This window comes from Prunus persica, chromosome G5, assembly GCF_000346465.2.
Source record: "Prunus persica cultivar Lovell chromosome G5, Prunus_persica_NCBIv2, whole genome shotgun sequence".
Taxonomy (NCBI): domain Eukaryota; kingdom Viridiplantae; phylum Streptophyta; class Magnoliopsida; order Rosales; family Rosaceae; genus Prunus; species Prunus persica.
Genome location: NC_034013.1, coordinates 11627482 through 11647316, shown reverse-complemented (window position 1 = coordinate 11647316; position 19835 = coordinate 11627482). Strand labels below are relative to the sequence as shown.

Here is a 19835-nt window from a genome sequence, read left to right as displayed (position 1 = left end):
ACTCTGTTAATTGTAATTTGTATTAAAGAATATTAGAATATTAAAATTAAAATAATTTTATTCACAAGCACATATCCAAATTAAAATAATTTAACTCTGTTCATCTTCTTCGCCAACCACCCTACGGATAATTAACTCTGTTCATCTTCTTCGCCAACCACCCTACGGTGCCAACAGATCCAGATCCAAATTAAAATAATTTAACTCTGTTCATCTTCTTCGCCAACCACCCTACGGTGCCAACAGATCCAGATCCAAATTAAAATAATTTAACTCTGTTCATCTTCTCCGCCACACACCCCACGGTGCCAACAGATCCAGATCCAAATATGCCTTCACTTATTGTGGTCCCTTTACTTCAACACACACACCCTCCCTTTCTCCCCTCTCTCTCTTCGCACTGCCGCACCAGATACAGAACCCACATGTCCTCTGCCTCGACAACGCCGGCAAGCTTCATCGCGAGATCCACATTCCCGCGGCTGCTCCATCGCGACCTCGAATTTCCCATGGTTGCTTCCTCCAAGGAAGAACAATGCATAAGGTTGATGGAGGATCTGAGTCAAAGGACACAAATATGTTCTGTTAGGCTATAAATTTGATGACAAAGAGGGGGAAAGGGAGCCTTGGCTGGGTTGTGGAGGATAGGGGGTTGTTGCCGCTGGGTGGTGGTCGTGTGCTGGGTGGCTGTTGAAGTTCGATGCGCTGAGATTTTATTCTTTTACTTCAATTTATTTTGTCAAACATGTATTTTAATATATTTTATATTTTTTTAAAGGGCTGAAGAGAGTTAGCCGAGTTTTTTTTTTTTTGTCAGGGAGTTCAGAGTTAAATTAGTGTTAACTTGTGTGCCACATGTCTCGGTTATTTAGTCCTAAAAGATGTTCCACGTGCTTGGTGAAGTAGTAGTATATATTTAAAAGACGGGTTTAATGCACGACAAGCCGGAGACTTCAAGAGCAATTTAGACCGGGAGGCTGATTTGCTAGTGAGCTTAGCCAGGGTAAGATTTTCTGGGTTTCAGAAAATGTCTTGTTTGTATTCTACATGTCACTGACTCACTACTCCAGCTATATTGCATATGAAATTACGTTTTATTTATATATGCCAGTTCATACTTGGTACTCTATATGTAATGAACATTAAGGTAAAGCATGAATCATGATATAGAGTAGCTTTTCACTAGATCCTAGTTTTGAAGGAGAGATTAATCATTTGCCGGTCGTCAGTTTTTTTGAACTTACTGGATTCAGAGATCATTCACCTTCTAAAGGCAATTGTGTAGAAAAGAACCCGGCAGACTATACTACAATAGATCTGCTTAACACCATGATTTAAGATACATATCTTTTGTTTGCTTTCAAACTTTTTTTCCCTTGCAAATCTGCAGATTTTCGACCTCACTCAAACACGACATGGGGGAGGTTTTCTGGGCCGTATTCTGCAATAATTCTGAGTGTTCAACTAAGGCTGGAAATGCATGCAGTTCTGGCCTTTTAGGCATTATCAATCCAGATTCATGTATCAACCATATTTTGATCATTGCAGCTGATATATTGCTTCTATTCATCTTGTTATGTATCTTCATATGTAAAATATCATCAAACAAGATTAAAGATCCATCACAGTCTCAAAACTTCTCTACAGTGTCAATAATCTCGGTCATTTTCAATGCTGGTTTGGCTTTGGCCTACTTTGGTTTTGGGATATGGACAATCATTGAGAAAGTAAATACATGTCAGACTGTTTTACCTCTCCATGGATGGCTAGTATTGTTAATTCAAGGGTTCACATGGTTGCTTCTGGCTTTTACCATAAGCCTAAAGAAGCCACATAATCCACACATAGTGATAACGAAAGTTTGTTCGGTTATTGCCTTTTTGATTGCAGTAGTTCTTTGCAGTTCATCGCTTTGGGAAACTATTGTGGATGAGACAGTCTCGTTTAAGATTGCTCTAAACATTTTTTATTTCCCTGGATCAATTCTTTTTCTCTTTAGTGCATTTCAGGGAAGTAATTATTCAAAAGGTGAACCAGCAACTCATGATGATGCTTTCTACACACCTTTACTAGGTGCGGACTCTGATAACATAGGTGACCTCAGTTCAAATAACAATGTAACTCCTTTTGCAAAAGCAGGATTATTTAGCAGAATGTCATTTTGGTGGTTGAATCCATTAATGAAGACAGGTAAGCAGAAGACTCTTGAGGATGTAGATATTCCACTATTGCGACAGGCTGATCATGCAAGAACATGGTACTTATTATTTATGGAGCAATTGAACAAAGGGAAGGAAGGTGGTTCATCTGATACCCCTTCTATCCTGTCCATAATTTTTTATTGCCAGAGGAGAGAAATTTTGATTTCTGGGTTATTCGCACTGATCAAGACTCTGGCAGTGACAAGCAGTCCACTGTTTCTCATGGCCTTCATTAAGATTGTTGAAGGCAATGCAGCTTTTAAATATGAGGGTTATGCACTGACTCTTGCTCTCTTCATTGTGAAAATCTTGGAATCACTATCGGAGAGGCAGTGGTACTTCAAAACTAGAGTGATGGGGCTCCAAGTGAGATCATTGATGTCAGCAGCAATATATCGGAAGCAACTGCGACTAGCAAATTCAGCCAAGATGGCTCATTCTCCTGGTGAGATAGTGAATTATGTCACAGTGGATGCTTACAGAATTGGTGAATTTCCATACTGGTTTCATCAGATGTGGACCACAAGCCTTCAGCTGTGTCTTTCATTACTTATTGTTTACTTCTCTGTTGGGCTTGCAACCGTTGCAGCTCTAACTGTACTCATATTGAGTGTGGTGGCAAGCTCACCCTTGGCCAAGTTGCGGCATAAGTATCAAACAAAGCTCATGGTAGCACAAAATAGGAGGCTGAAGGCCATTGCAGAAGCACTTTCAAATATGAAGATCTTGAAGCTGTATTCTTGGGAGACAAATTTTAAGAATGTCATAGAAGGGTTAAGAGCAGAAGAACTAAAATTAATATTTCAAGCATTGTCTCTTAGGGGATGTCATTTGACTCTTTTCTGGTCATCTCCTACTTTGGTTTCAACTGTTACCTTTTGGACATGCTACTTCCTTGGATTTACACTCACTGCTAGTAATGTTTTCACATTTCTAGCAACTTTGCGTAATGTTCAGGAGCCAATTAGGATTATTTCAGATGTTTTTGGAGCATTTATTGAAGCAAAAGTTTCATTATCTAGGATTGTGAACTTCCTTGATGCGCCAGAGCTGGAGAACAGACAAACAACAAAAGAGAGCAGTGGTGAAGAGGTTGAGCATTCCATTTTCCTTAGATCGTCCGAAATTTCATGGAATACTAGTGGTACAAAGGCTACATTAAGGAACATTAATTTGCTGGTTAAACCAGGAGAAAAAGTAGCTATTTGTGGAGAGGTTGGTTCAGGCAAATCAACCCTTTTAGCTGCAATTCTTGGAGAAGTTCCACGCGTCAATGGCATTGTAAGTAATCATTTCACTTCTAAACAATTTATTTGACTATTTAAGATGGGAAGGTCTTACTAGTAAAGTTTTTCTCTGCCTTATTTTACAGGTTCAAGTATATGGGAAGATAGCATATGTTGCTCAGTCTGCATGGATCCAAACAGGAAATATACAAGAAAATATTCTGTTTGGGTCAGTTATGGATCGTGTTAGATACCAAGAAACACTTGAGAAGTGTTCTCTCGTGAAGGACCTTGAGATGCTTCCATACCGCGATCTCACTCAGATAGGAGAAAGAGGTGTGAATCTAAGTGGTGGACAGAGGCAGCGCATTCAACTTGCCCGCGCACTCTATCAAAATGCTGACGTCTACCTCTTGGATGACCCATTCAGTGCAGTAGATGCCCATACAGCAACCAGTCTGTTCAACGTAATTCATATGTTTTCCTCTCAAACTAGTAATGATATTGTCTATTTTCTCCAGTGAGAGCTAATATGAAAGTTCTGCAGGAATATGTCATGGGAGCTCTGTCAGAGAAGACAGTTTTGCTTGTAACACACCAAGTAGACTTCCTTCCAGCTTTTAATGAAATTTTGGTAATTTACACTCACTGCTACTAGTAATGATAGATTAGTTGTAATCCCTTTTAGTTTTAGGACCCTTTTGGGATTGCTTTTTTTTTTTTTTTGGCCAAAAAGTTGCTTCACTTTTAACAGTTTAAGGTATTTAATAAAAATAAAATATCCCAATTATTTTAAAAGCAGTGGCCTTTTGACAGTAGCTTTTAAAAGCATGCTATGAGTTGCTTTTCAAAGCTGTTTTCAAAAGAAGCAGATATGAGCATTTAATTAATTTTTTAAAAAAATACCAAAATAGCATTATTAATTTTAAAAAATGACACCACCGACCGCCACTGCCGCCGCCACCACCACCACATCCTCCTCTGTCACCACCTCCACCACCACCACTACCACCACATCATTAGCTCATAACACTTTCAACATCATGTCTACTTTAGTCATTATTCACAGTTATAAAAGTTGTTTTCGATTAAAATTTACCAAACGGTTTTGACACTACTTTTTGTACTAACAACACTATAAAAATATTGTTTACCAAACATAGAGCTCTTTTACTTTACAACTAATTATTTTCAAAGCACAGTTAAAAAAGTGACAGAAAGCTCAAACTAGCCCTTAGTGATATCAGTTTTCTAAGTCAATTCAATGATCTGCAGGCTAAATCTCATAATTAAGGAAATATTTCAAGTAATAAGTTTTTTTTTTTCTCCACAGATGATGTCTTCAGGGAAAATTTTAAGAGCAGCTCCTTATAAAGAGTTGCTGGCTTCTTCTCAAGAGTTCCAAGACCTTGTCAATGCACACAATGACACTGCTGGTTGTGGGAAGCAAAAAGAACCCACCAGAAAACAGAATTCATCCACACAGGAGATTGAGAAGGTTAAAACTGAGGTACAACAAACCGAATCTTCAGGAGATCAACTGATCAAGCAAGAAGAGAGAGAAACAGGAGACACTGGTTTGAAGCCATACATTCAGTATTTGAAGCATAGCACGGGATTTTTGTACTTCTCCTTGACCAGCTTTTTTCATTTGATATTCATAGTGGGGCAATTAGTTCAATCTTACTGGTTGGCTTCCAAGCTTCAAGTGTTATCCAGAGTCAAGCTCTTTGCTGTTTATTCTTGGATCACGTGTATAATGTCATTCTCCTTGGTTCTTCGATTCTTCTTTATAGTCGAGTTAGGATGCGGGGCATCCAAATCCATCTTTGATACACTACTGAACTCTCTTTTCCGAGCACCAATGCTGTTTTATGACTCAACACCCGTGGGAAGGATACTTAGCCGGGTAAGACTTGATAATTTCGAAAGAAAAAACCTTAAATGGTCTACTTTGCAGTAACCTAATGGAACTTACATCTGCACTGTCTAATCTGTGTAGGTATCTACTGATATGAATATTGTCGACCTTGAAGTAGCATTCAAGTTAGGAATTTATGTTGGGGGAACTATGATCACATACAGCATATTTGTCGTACTGGTTTCTGTTACTTGGCCAATTGTGTTTCTGATCATTCCCACAATTTATGTTACTGTACTACTTCAGGTATGACACTTAAACCAACCTTCTTGTTTAGCATATATAATCATGGGTTGAGATTGAAACAACTTGATCACCACAGCACATGTATGCATTGAAATACCTTGGCCAATCGTGTCTCACTTGAATGATTTCCTCGCACTTTCTGCCTTTTCTACAAACAGAAATACTACTTTGCTTCTGCGAAAGAGTTAATGCGAATGAATGGCACGACCAAGTCTGCACTTGCAAGCTACCTTGCCGAATCTATTGCTGGAGCCTTGACAATCAGAGCTTTCGGAGAGCAGGATCGATTCTTCTCAAAATACTTGGACTTCATTGATGCAAATGCTAGTGCTGACTTCAATAGATTTTCAGCAAGTGAGTGGTTGATCGAACGTCTTGAATGGCTATGTGCTATTGTTCTCTCAGCCTCAGCACTTGCCATCACTTTGATTCAGTTTGACGCTTCTTCCTCTGGTTAGATTCCACCATTCAATTTCTCCCCATAACTCAACACCATCACAGTTTTTCATCATCCATGTGATTAATTGTCTAACATTTTAATTAAACTTTTGACAGGTTTTATTGGGATGGCACTGTCATATGGTCTCTCATTAAATGTATTCCTAGTCATTTCTGTCCAATTTCAATGCATGCTAGAAAATGCAATGATTTCTGTAGAAAGGGTAGAGCAATACATGCATATCCCCAGTGAGGCTCCAGAAGTAATAGAAGAAAACCGGCCTGCCTACAATTGGCCAACTGTTGGGAAAGTGGAAATACATGACTTACAGGTTGGTTGACAAAGATATACTAAAGAGTGTAACACTTAAAAAAAAGGTACTTGTGTATGACATTGAATGAACTTGTGCAGGTAAGATATAGGCCAAATGCACCACTAGTTCTTCGCGGGATAAATTGCATAATTGAAGGAGGGTACAAAATTGGTATTGTTGGCCGGACTGGAAGTGGAAAGACAACTCTTATCAGCGTTTTGTTTCGTCTGGTAGAACCTACAGAGGGAAGGGTCATTGTAGATGACTATGACATTTGTAAAATTGGACTTCATGATTTAAGATCACGTCTCGGGATCATCCCACAAGATCCAACACTATTCAGTGGATCTGTGAGATTCAATCTAGACCCCTTATCAGAGCACACTGATCAGGAAATATGGGAGGTAAAGTTTTACACATACTGATCAGCTGTTCAAAACAACCATCTAAAATAAAAGATGTGTCAACAGTAATCTTTTATCAAGAAAATTTTCAACAGAACAAGCCAAGAGGTAAACATGTTCATACTCTATTACTTTCTTTTACTAACTTAAACTTGTCCTCCAACCAATGTGTCAAAGGTTCTTGAGAAATGTCAGCTGCGAGAGGCTATTGAAGAAAAAGAAGAGGGCCTTGATTCTTTAGGTAAGAAACTGTTTACCTTGGGAGTGTTTTCCAAAGTCCGTGAAACAATAACTAAAAACCTGCACTGCAGTTGTACAAGATGGAACAAACTGGAGCATGGGACAGCGGCAACTATTTTGTTTGGGACGCGCTTTGTTGAAGAGGAGCCGGATACTAGTGCTCGATGAAGCTACTGCATCAATGGACAATGCAACAGATTCTGTTCTCCAGAAGACTATAAGAACAGAATTTGCAGACTGCACTGTAATAACAGTGGCCCATAGGATACCAACTGTGATGGACTGCACTAAGGTGCTTGCTATTAGTGATGGTAAGCATTGTATTATATCCAAAAGCTCTTGTACCAAGAATTGTGTTGTTTCATTTATTTGGTTTTGTAGCTAATTTGACAAATATGTTGGACAGGGAAATTAGTAGAGTATGATGAGCCAATGAAGCTGATGAATAATGAGGGCTCACTATTTGGGCAGCTTGTTAAGGAATACTGGTCTCGAGCTGCCAATGCTAGCATCCCCTCTGACGATTGATATATAGGGAAAGGTATTCTATATATTTGTAATAATCTCTGAGAATAACTTAGCAGGCAAGGTAAACTGGGGTGTTCTTGAATATGTAGTACAGTCTGCCTGTTTGGAGCCAATTAGCTTTAAATGCACAGTCTGCCTCGAAAATATGAGATATTTTAGAAAGGAACATATGGTTCTTTCAGGTTGTGAACAATGTGAAGTCCTGACTTCAAAAAAGGTACCTGATCCACAACTGGCCTAGCAGCCATTTATATCAGCCCTGATCTGATGGTCGACTTTATGAAAGCTGAGCTTTTTTCATCTTGCATTAGTGCTCTGGTTGTGTGTGGTAGATGTGACTGTGAATTGTTGCATTTTTTAGATTTCTAAAGCCATTAAATCATAATTACAAAGGTGTATGTTTTTTCTTCTAGCTATTGGTAATATATTTCCTGGGTTTGATTTTCTGTTTTCTTCTATTGAAATTACCATCTGATTATTCTTTGATCAATAAATAACATACCTTCCAATCTCACTGCTTTGTCCTTGGTTCCTCACGCCTAATGGGAACTGAAGATGAATCAGCCTAGGGTATTCCGGATTGAGTCTAAGTGACTGACAATCTCTCTCAAGGGGGAGCTATCCTCATTACTGAAAAGAGTAGAGGCAAGTCTTTTCAAATTTCCCTTGAGGTGGATTGTGTGGTGTGGCTTCGAAACCAACTGCGCGATGCTTTCAAGGGTAGCGAGGCCCAGTTTTTCAGGCAGTTCAAGGGAGTTTCGTTCCAATTTTGGGTAGAAAGACACCGTAACAGTAAGGGTTGGTTTTTGCTTTTATCTAAATGCACTCGTGGTGTTGTGAGATCCCTGGTGATCCCTCAAGGCGATAATGCAATTGGATGGAGGACTATGGAGGATAGTCTGGGAACTTTTTATAATTTTAATGGGAAGAGGTGCGGGTCCGATACGGGGCGGGCCGCCGACGGGGTAGAACGTTAAGGGTGAGCAATTGGTTGAACGGTGGTCTTATTGAGGTCGCAAATTCTGCGATGCGAAGGTGGTTAGTTATGGGGGGTGGGTGGCTGTTTCTGGACTGCCCCTAAATTGGTGGACTCTGAAATTCTTTTCACAAGTGGGAGAGGCGTGTGGCGGAATTCTTCAAATCGATCGGAAGACTGAATGCTTCCGGTACTTGCATGAGGCAAAGATCAAAGTCAGGGAAAACGATTCTGGCTGGATTTTTTGTGCGACATCAGGGTTGGAAGAGTAGGCCCTACCTTTGCTGTCTCATCTGACAATGAGCTGGACTATAACTCTGGTGGGCCCAAGTTGGCTAAGATTGATCCAGGCAAGCTTGGGGGTCCTCTTTTGGGAGTTGGGCCTAGTTCAAGTTTCTTCTTACCAAGTTCCAAACTTTCTCGCCACAGTGATCTTGGCGGAGAGATTAATCATTTGTCGGTCGTCAGTTTTTTTGAACTTGTAGATTCTAATGGAAGTAAATTAATTTCATGGCAGACTGGAACTTGTAGATTCTTAAGGCAATTGTGTAGTAGGAATACTAGGAAAGAACATGGAAGACTATACAAAGATCTGCTTATATACCATGATTTAAGCTACAGACCTTTTGTTTGCTTTCAAAATCAATTTCCCATGTAAATCTGCAGATTTTCTTACTCACTGAGACACCGCATGGGGGAAGTTTTCTGGACCATATTCTGCAATAATTCTGAGTGTTCAACTAAGGCCAGATTCATGTATCAACCATATTTTGATCACACGGCGATAATGTTTTTGACACGTGAATGTGTACTGGTCGGGTTTTTTTTATTATTTAAATAGTATAGCCGGGCGGCTATACTCGGGTTTTTATTATTTTTATTTTAAATAGTATCGCCGACTGGCTATACACGGTTCTTGAATGTTTTTTAAAAAACCAGTATAGCCATGCGGCTAAACTATTTTTGACACGTGCAGTGCTCGAGTCCGTTTTTATGATAAATAGTATAGCCGCGCGGCTATAATCGGTTATCTTAAATTTTTTTGAAAATAGTATAGCCGCTACTGTGCATTTTTTTAAATTTTTTAAATAAATAGTATAGCCGCGCGGCTATACGATTTTTCAGTCCTTTTAAAATAAAATTAAAAAAAGAAGAAGGATTGAGATTGAGCAACTCATTTTCTGAGAGTGGAAGAATGGGGCTAAGGTGCTGTCCAGGTTGTTCATTGCGGGGTTTTGCTTCTTGGTTCTTATATCAGAAAAAGAAAATGGATCTCTTTGTTGGGCTTGTTTTCTGGTTCTGTTGCCAATTAATTTATACTCATGTTTCAATTTGCTGGATTGGCAGATTGCCACATATTATTATGTTCACTCGTCTTGCAGGCGGTTTTTTAACCAGGTGCTGCGAGTTTCATTTGCGTCTACATTTTGTGTTGGTTCACATGTATTAAAGTTGATCATCATTCTGCTCTCCTCTCACACCAACCTTTTTCAAGCCAAAGTGCTCAAGTAAAAACAATGGGAAAATTGAAAGAAACATATGCTTCAAACAATCAGTGTCATTTTTTTTTCCACTTAAGCTTTGTGGCCTCAATGGAAAGAAACAGGGAACAAGGCAAAACAACAAACAGAAAAAACCAGAAACTAGAAACAAAGCTTGGAAACAAAAGTAAACACTGGATGGGGTTGGCCGTTCCTGTCAAGATGTGGGGCATGAAGAAGGCACATAAGTCAGCATTCTTGTGCCGCGTGGACGAGATATTACATCAGCACTAAGAAGGGTGGCTTGGACAAGAAATCACAGTAAACTCAGTTCATATCAGTATCACTCAAGGAATGCAATTGATTATCAAATTAGTCTAAAGAAATTTGAGTGTATTAACATCATTATGTAAATGATAACGATGAAATAAAGTAAGGCTCCATTTGGAGGGAGGAGTTCGAAATATGTGGATGTAGTGCAAGCATGTCAAGATTTGGACAAGCAAAAAAGGAAGAAAACAAATGGATTTCATATGATTCCTTGGATATAGTTGTTTCAAATCCATTTCAAATATATCGCATCTACTTATTCCAAAATACATTTAATCTAATGCAGTTCTTGTTTTTTAGCAAATTTAGCCTTATTGTCAAACTCAAATCCTTTCGAATCCCTCCATCCAAATGGAGCTTAAGGATTTTAGATACTGAAATGATTTATTGATTTACCAAGGAAACTAACATAGTTAAACAAACCAACAAGAAGAAACATATCAAGGCAATGTCCTGGCAATTGCTGCAGCCACAGCCGCAACATCAAGAAGAGCTTTGTTGTTATCTACCAAAGGAGAGCTGCTTGAAAAACCACTTTCACATGAATCTGCTTCCGTGGCAATATCATTCATGCCTTGCTCTGCCGACTTAGAATCACCTTGAGTGAAAGCTTGACTGCCTTGTGGGACATCATTTTGTAAAACCTCATTGTATGTTTTGACGCAAGAGAGTAAGGCTTGATCTCCTGGGCTCTGCTTAAGCAGCTCGTCGGCTTTATTCAGAGCACCGGTTGCCTTATCCTTAACTGCATCAACCATGATGAGTCCTAAGCCTTTGACATCTGCACCGGTGCTTCGAGGGTCTGAGTTAAGAGTAGAGACACAAACATCATAATTGGGTGTTTGTTTGCAGGTTTTGTCAATGAGACTGGCATCCATTGGCAAGTAAACCCTGCATTGGCTTGCTGGAAGTAGGGAAACTTGAATGAGAAATATGAACGCTAGAGAGATTAAATTGTTCATCTTTTTAAGCAAAAGAAAAGATGAAGAAACTTGAATACTGCACATCTGCTAAGATGTGAGTCCCTTTATATAATTCTGTGAAGCTTGGTTGACTATACAAAACAAATATAGTTTCAGCAAACTTTCTAATACGGAAATCCAAATCCAACTTGATTTTCTTAGCTCTGCAGGAGATCATTCCGATAAGCTGCTTTTGGTACCATATCTATATAATATAAAATTGGGCTTGTCCAATATAGGTCCCTACAATTTCTATTTCTTAGACATATATCTATAATTCTATAAATCTATGTGTAAAACCCAATTTCAAACTTAAATGACCAATAGGATAAAAGAGGTCATAGTATTCCTATATTTTTACATCCTTGTCATCAGACTTCATATTTTATTTATAATTTATTCCAAGCATTTCATTAACTACCATAATTGTAATTAAAACTCCCTATTAATAGCATATCAATCACCCCATTTCTTTTAGTTGCCATTCTCTCTAACACATGGCCCCTTAAAATTGCAAAAAAAAAAAAAAATGTAAATTACATATCCAATAATGTACATATGGAAAATATAAATATAAAAATATCTGTATAAAAATATAGGTATATTATTTACCAAAAAATATTAACAAAAATAGGTCAATTACTTTGTAATTGAAATTTTCGTACATTTTTCATAAATTAAAAATAGGTACACACTAATTGACAAAAAATAGGTACATTATTTAGAAGAAAAAAAAAAGTTCATTATACTAGGTATACATTATTAGAGAAAAAAATAGGTTCATTATACTAGGTAAATTATTTTACTAGGTACATTATTAGAAAAAAAAAAAAGTACATTATTTTGAGAGAAAAAATAGGTACATTATTTTGAGAGAAAAAATAGGTACATTATCTTGAGAGAAAAATAGGTACATTCTTTTGAGAGAAAAAATAGGTACATTATTTTGAGAGAAAAAAATAGGTGCATTATTGCAGGAAAAAAAATAGGTTCATTATACTAGGTAAATTGTTTTACTAGGTACATTATTAGAGAAAAAATAGGTACATTATTAGAGAAAAAAAAATATAGGTACATTATTTTGAGAGAAAAAATAGGCTCTTTTTTATATAAAAAAAATTGTTTTAACAAACAATAAAAAGATGATCAAATTATTTTTCATAAAACAAGTAATAAAGAAAAAAAAAATTAGGTACAATATTTGGAGAAAAAATAGGTTCATTAAAAAAATATTTTAAAAACAAAACAATAAATAGATTATCAAATTATTTTTCAACATAATTAGAATGTACACTATTATTCATTAAACTATAATAAAAAAGAATACTGGTTGTATAATTCATAAAAAGAAAACAACATTAATTCCTAAATTTAATATTGAATTTAAATGATTAATACTTTAAATAGATTAGTAGTCATAATTCATAGAAGGAAAACACCATTCAAAAATAGATTACTAGTGGTAAAATAGATTACTAATACTTTAATATGGAATTTAATATTTAATTTCAAATAAGTTTCTAAATTAGTTTCTACATTCATTACAACTATTTGGAGATATTTTCAAATTGAACGGGTGTCATTAGTTACTGATTATTTCTAGTATTTGTGATGCTTGTCTTCAATTCAGGAGCAGAGATTTTGAAATCAACTCTAAAATTCCCGAGTATAGTCAAATGTTCAAGTACAGGGCACTTTGAAAAAAGTTTCTCCATTGAGGCACCATCTCCCCTATCAAATCAAACACAGATGTACTTGAGACTCGGGAGATTATCCTACATGTAAGAGCATCTCCACCCATAAGGGCTAAGTCTAGGGCAAGGGCAAGCAAGGGCTGCCACTATTCACATGAATAGTGTCAGCCTTGCTATTTGTGGTTCCATCCATGAGGGCTAAGTCTAAGGCAATTACTATTCACTTAAATTTATTTTTTATTTTTTATACTTAAACCATTGATTTTGATAAGCTTTTCGGATAAGATTTTCGTTTCTCAAGTGTTAATATTTATCGTAAAATTCTCACCTAAAAATCAAGATAATATTTTCGGATAAAATTTTGAAATTAAAATTGGTGTGGAAAGTGAATAATATTGGTAGGTATGTATAGAAAAAATTTCCAGAATTTTTTGATATTTTTTAAAAAAAATTTTGATATTTTTTTCAATTTTTTTTAGCCAAAAATTGGACAACCGTTGGATTGTGCAAGATTTTATGATCAGAGGCTCCTGGAGAAGCCACATGGCTTGTAATCATTGGGCAATGTGGGCTGGTGGGTCCAACAGTAAAAAAAAAATTGAAAATCAGCTGCTGACGTCAGCAGCCCGAGGGCAACAGCCCAGTCAATTTCTGCCTGTGGGCTTGCTCGGGCTGGTGGGTCCCATGCTTTGCCTGAGCTGGATTTCCTGCGCTGGAGCCATATTGGGCTTGCCAGGGGGCCTTTTGCCCAGTTTGATAGCAGCGGTGGAGCTGCTCTAATGCCAGTGTACATAAGAATGGTTTCTTCCCCTATTTTTGTGTTAAGTATCCCTATGTGCCCTTTTGATGTACGATAGTATCTCTTTATGGACCGAAGATGACTTGAGAGACTTCTCGGCGTGGAAGCGATGATGCCTTCACCACAAGATCCCGAGCGCTTCAGCTTCTAGGTAACTTTATATTTCTCTTTATTAAAATTGAGTATATTGTGGGTTGTGATTGCCAGTATTAACGTATGATTGGATGCAACTTGCTTTTTTATCAAACCGACATCCTCATGAAAGGTTGGATCTCCTACGCTTGTGAGATACAAGGGAGCTATTGCACTTTTCTCCCCTATTCACATTGGGAATTTCATGTGCACATGGATATGGTATGTGTAAGAATGAGATGTTACTTCTCATCTAACACATGTTGTTTGAATTCTCATTTAGAATACTTCGTATATCAATGCCATATGACCTATGATACCTTCAATTTATTTCAAAACAGAGCTGCAAAACTTCTCTTCATTGTCTCGTTGGACTGTTTTGTATCCAATTTTTCATCTGCATAGAATACAGCGCGGACTAATATATCTCATAGCTGAAGAGCATGGTCGTCAAGTGCAATGAGAAAAAGGCAGTAATTGGGTTTAGTTCATAATTACGATGGACATTTTAGAAAGTAAATTCCTATACAAGCAATTGTATACTATGAAATTCAACAGCCTTTCATCCACAAAATGTTGGCGGATCACTGTTTTTTGTTGTTGTATTTATGGGTTTAACCCGTGTTATTTGTTATAAATAAAATCCAGTTTTTTATTCTTACCCAATAGGCTAATAGCTGGAAATAATTAGAATGAGAGGTATTCGAAAGAATTTAAATTCTCATTTCCCAATATCGCTTATACAAATAAAATAATTGAAGAAATAACTCTAGCCCAATGGACTAAAGTGGTATTTTAGCCCCAAACCCTAAAATGATAAGACAAAATTGTATATTTAAAGAGTATAGCCGGGCGGCTATACTCGCCAAATATATTACAATATTTTAAAGGTCTAGCCGGGCGGCTATACTTTCTAAATACATTCGAATATTTTAAAAGTATAGCCGTTCAGCAATACGCTTGAAATATTAATATATTCAAAACAAACACGAAGCTTGCACGCGCAGAGGACGGAGGTTGCAGTCGAAGTCACAGCCATTTCGCTTCTCTATCAACTCAAGCTTCGATTTGTTTTCTTCGGTTTCCGCTGCTTCGTCCTACTGGTTCTGCACCGAAAAAAGACCCAACCCGCCTAGGAGGCCCGCCTAGCCGCCTAGCCGCCTAGGCCCATTTTTCGAACACTGCAATTGACTGAAAGTCTGAAACCCGAAATTGAAAAAATTTAGCTGCAAATTTTAGCTTGAGATTGAGATTGGGAAGCTGAAGCAGTGAAGCACAAGTTAAGTCCATAGAAGAAGAGATCATGAGACTCTTAATTCATCTAATTCCATTCCTCTCCCTGTTTCCCGCTTTATTCTCTTCTCTCTTGGCTCTCTCCCTAACGACATGTTCACCTCACCACACCAACGACAACTACGACAATTCCTCCCTCTGCCAACTCCACCTTATTCTCTTCTCTCTTCGCATTGACTGCATGGCACAGAAGAAAAAATTCAAAATTTGCTGACTTGGTGTCTGTCTTCAGTGGAAAGGAAATGATGAAGCTATCCTATCATGGAGTTTCTATGGTCTTGCCAATAACAAGGTTCGGTTTTTAGGCCCTAATTTCAAATTCTGACTATTTATTTCTGGTTTGGTTAAGCAATAGATTGATTGGTTTGGTTCTTCTTGCTTGAAACTTGATAAATCTTTATGCATTCGATATTCATCCATTGATTGGTTGGACTGATTTTATCATTTATCGTTTATCGAGCCTCCATTAGTATAAAGAAAGTGACTTCATTAGCTGAAAATGCTTTAGAAGAAGGATCGACTTCGAGTTCATTGAGATCCCTTTCACTATAAAAACCAGGTTTTTGAGGTTGAGGCAATGACCCTTCAATTTTGAAGGATAGCAAAGATTATTCAGCAAACATCTCCAATTTTGAAGGATTCAAAAGGTGACAAATATTTTAATCTGATCTCTTAACAATTTGTGTCTAATAATGGCTAATATGCCGTTAGAGAAACAGAGTGCTGGTTGTAACAGTTGGCTAATATGTACCTACAGGAACTATGAATATGTCTGTTTTCTAACTGTCCAGCATTCAGCCCCATATGGCATGGCTGGTCTAACAGATGTTCTATAAACTTAGCTTTCAATTCTAGCAAAATATGATGATCACACTATATATATGCTTAACAAAACCCTCCATTTTACCTATCGTGCTTTGATTCTATGAGCCACATCATCTCCATTCTCCCCTTGTATGTATGGATGATTGAGTACATGCTAGATAGTGAAAGTTTTTGCTTTTTGATATACTCTTAGTGGTGCAATTGGTTGCTCTTGTGTCTTCGTCAGAGTTCATGCAATAGAATTTGGTTAGTAAAAGTGTTGAGACAGACTTGTTGTATCTACTCAGCTTTTTTTGTTCAAAGTATTTTGGATGTGTTATTAAAAGTGTGAAGATAACATTTTATTCCTATGGTGAACGGATCCTATATGTACAATGCTTATGATTTCTTATCTCAGTTATAGGAGAAACAAAGACTTCCGTAGCTTCTGGAAATGAGCATATTGGGGAGAAGCAATTAACGGATGTCTTAGTTAATTGGTGAAACTTCTTATAAGAAGATGGAGTCCAAAATAGTAAAGGAGCCACACACAGTTCCAACAATGAGGCACTCATCACCTATTTCCAGTCCAGGCAAGGGATATGACTTACAAATTATTAGTTTATTTATTTTGGAACTGCAGAATTGGTTATGCTTTAAGTCTTCTTTTAAGTTTAATAAAATTGGTAATATATTTAGGTGTTATTTTTGGGTGTCCAATTCTTTCCTAACAAGTTAAGAGTATATATCTTCGCAACATTGAAATTGTAGCACAGTTGTGACTGTGGTTGGTAATTTTGTTGCCTTGTCATTTATTGAACCTACCTTCCTTCCTTTATGTGGTAACACACTCGTGTTGTTGAACGTAATCATGCAGATAGTGAAGAAAGAGATCTCCTGAATATTTTTGCTAGTCTCAGTCTAAAGCCTTCGAATCTTCCTGCTCGAGATGCTCCTTGGAAGTGGGTACCATCATGATTTCAACAACTCATGTTGTGATTTGAATTAGAGTTAATATATTGTTTGGAAGTTGATCAGAAAAATGTTGCTTGAGAATATGTGTGGCTTTTGCATCCTATGTTGATGTTCTGAATGCACTGTTTTGTCATGGCTGCTGTTTTACATATTTACATATATCAAGTTAATTAAGTGCTCTCACAAGCTTCATTGATGTTTCTTTCTTTAGGGGAGGCTTCATCCATGCAGCCACACCTGGAGAATTCATTGGTGGGTTAAAGACTACCATGTAATGCCAGGAACCAAGCCAAACAAAAAAAAATTAGAAACTCAGAGAGAATAAGAGGGGAAATTGACTCTTTCCAACTAACAGGAACAAGACATTTTCATTAAAGACTACCAATAGATTGATAGTGTTCTTATGGTCAACAAGGACAAGAATTCCAGGGCTGCTCACCTTGAGTACACCTGATGAACCAGTGAGGGGTGTGTTTCTTTTAGTCTGCACTGTATATGGAGAGTTTGACTCTGATTAGAAGATAATTGTATTAATTTGATAAAGTTTTCTGTAACTGTCTCTTAAAAAATCTCACAATTAGCAGCATTGGAAACTTTGATTAGAAAGTAGAAACCCTACAGTATATAGTTTAAGTTGAGTAGCTGCGAAGACAATTAGTAAGCTATCAATACTAAAGTTGAATAGCGGGGAGGCAAATTACTAAAGTTTCAAGGACAGATAAATAGGATGAATTTCTCGTAAGAGAATGACATGATTTGAATTCCCACTATAAGTGTATTGCAAGTACCCTTCTGCTCGGGAAAGACAGTTAACTACCATTTTCTTATAGGATAAACAACCAGTGATCTATAACAAATATCCAAAAAGCAATTCATGCACAAGAACCAATTGATCATCATATAAATTCCCAAAGAAGAAAAGGCTCTTGTAACTCTCAGGTTAAGCAGCTTAGATGGTGCGGGACGTAATACAGTTAATGCCTCTTTCCATTGCCACTGGCATTCAGATAACGAAAGAAGACGCTGCAAAATTTGACAACTGCCATTCCCACTCTTCAAATGTTTAGCAATTGACGCTCTCCACTCCAATGCTTGTCTTCAAGCCCTACTTACGCCATCACTTAGAACATGATCCAGTTCAGTTATAAACTTACAGTTGAAGGAAGACAGTGATGTAATATATCTAGTAGTTTCCCCGTGAAAGATACAACTGATTTGTTTCCCTCTTCACGTGTTATATCAGTTTTCTCTGAAGCACATGTGTAATGTGATTCAGAATAGCTCCATGGCGAGGCACAATGAGCCAAATTGAGAGAAAGATCATCCATAGGTAAAAGCGTCGCCATCATGATCTGCATCATTACAGAAGCATTATAAAATAATTACAATGAAGAACATGAAAAAAGATGCAGCAAACTAATAAAACTGATGACATCACAAACAAATTGAAAGCATTTAGATAAGGAAAACATGAAACTTCAAAGTAAAATTGAACAAAATACCAAAATGCAATCCATTTAGCAATTGCTAATTCTCTAGCATCAGAACATGAATGATAAATAATTTGTTTTGCATGCATTTTTAGGTGATTATATTTTACACAAAACAACTTTCAAAGACAACGGGCAACAGATTTGCCCGGGGAAACATGTTAGACATGTAATTGCAAGTCGAACTTGCAATTCAGAATAGACTACCTTGCGAGGGATGTCATTGATAGCCTCCAAATGGTTCTGTAGATCTTTCAAATGGTCAAATGCAACTTGATGAAAACTTTTTCTTTCACCAGTCATAGTCCTTTCGATCACTCCAACCGCAAGAACAGCTAAATCTAGAGCATACCAACGATAATCTAGAGCATAACAAAAGGGTCTAACAGGTGATCTTCGCATGCTATTTGTTCTTTAGCAGACAACATCAACGATAATTTTCAATTCCATGCTTGACCAGAATTGACGCAGGCAACAAAAGAGGCCAGATCAAGCCGATAACATAAAGAATCACAAGGAAATTTTCGACAAATCGGGCTAGGCGGCGCCTAGGCGCTAGGCGGCCTGGGCGGCTCTGTGAAATATAAAATTAGTTTCTTTAGGTTTTTTTTATTTTCTTTTTTGTATTAAATAATATCTTTGCTTTATTTTAATTACTTTTATTAGTAATTATGTTTTAATTATTATTTTTTTAGTAATATTTTAATTGAGTAAATCTTAATTAATATAATTACTAATTAGCTTTTAGTTAATTTTTTTTTTACGAATAATTAGTATTTAGATATTTAATTTGTTTCATAAATCACTTATCAAATCGTAATTAATTTTTATGAATTATTTTCTGCACTTAAAAACCAAGAAAGTGGTTGCAGCATATAGTAAGTATAAATCACAAAAGAACCAATACATACATATAGTATATTTGATTTGCTTATTAACTTAGCTTTTGATTGACTGGTTTGTAGTGGTTACATGTCCCTATAATGTACAATTGATGGGTTCTATTTGATAAAATCCAATGTCAATAGTTTTGGTGTATTGGTGCTAGAGATAGTGAGTGGGAAGAGAAATATATGATTTAATAATTGCTTGTTTTTTGTTTCTTCTTTTAAATAAGCACAGTGGTTTTGAACTTTTGATACAATTTAGAAAGTAAATTTCTATACAAGCATTTTATATTATGAAATTTAACATTCTTTAGTCTACAAAATATTGACAGATCCTTATTTTGTTGTTGTATTTATGGGTTTAACATTATTCTTGTCCAATGGACTAGTAGCTGGATATTATTAGAATGGGAGGTATTGAAAATAATTTAAAATCTCATTCCCTAATATCGCTTACACAAATAAAATAATTGAAGAAATAACTCTAGTCCAAT

The 19835-nt window shown here is 36.8% G+C and overlaps 3 protein-coding genes across 3 annotated transcripts; 1 reads left to right on the top strand and 2 right to left on the bottom strand.

The window, feature by feature from the left end:
* On the top strand, positions 25 to 7800 carry LOC18775776 (ABC transporter C family member 10). Its single transcript, XM_007211254.2, has 12 exons — positions 25 to 1003; positions 1391 to 3482; positions 3574 to 3894; positions 3975 to 4061; positions 4761 to 5336; positions 5430 to 5594; positions 5753 to 6047; positions 6150 to 6364; positions 6445 to 6750; positions 6928 to 6991; positions 7062 to 7301; positions 7397 to 7800. The coding sequence occupies exons 2-12, from the start codon at positions 1416 to 1418 to the stop codon at positions 7516 to 7518; spliced, it is 4458 nt and encodes a 1485-aa protein (XP_007211316.1). The 5' UTR covers positions 25 to 1003; positions 1391 to 1415; the 3' UTR covers positions 7519 to 7800.
* On the bottom strand, positions 10746 to 11183 carry LOC18776674 (cell wall / vacuolar inhibitor of fructosidase 1). Its single transcript, XM_007208838.2, has one exon. The coding sequence runs from the start codon at positions 11181 to 11183 to the stop codon at positions 10746 to 10748; it is 438 nt and encodes a 145-aa protein (XP_007208900.2).
* On the bottom strand, positions 17705 to 19038 carry LOC109949261. Its single transcript, XM_020564434.1, has 2 exons — positions 18662 to 19038; positions 17705 to 18316 (listed from the first exon to the last, which is right to left on the bottom strand). The coding sequence occupies exons 1-2, from the start codon at positions 18854 to 18856 to the stop codon at positions 18107 to 18109; spliced, it is 405 nt and encodes a 134-aa protein (XP_020420023.1). The 5' UTR covers positions 18857 to 19038; the 3' UTR covers positions 17705 to 18106.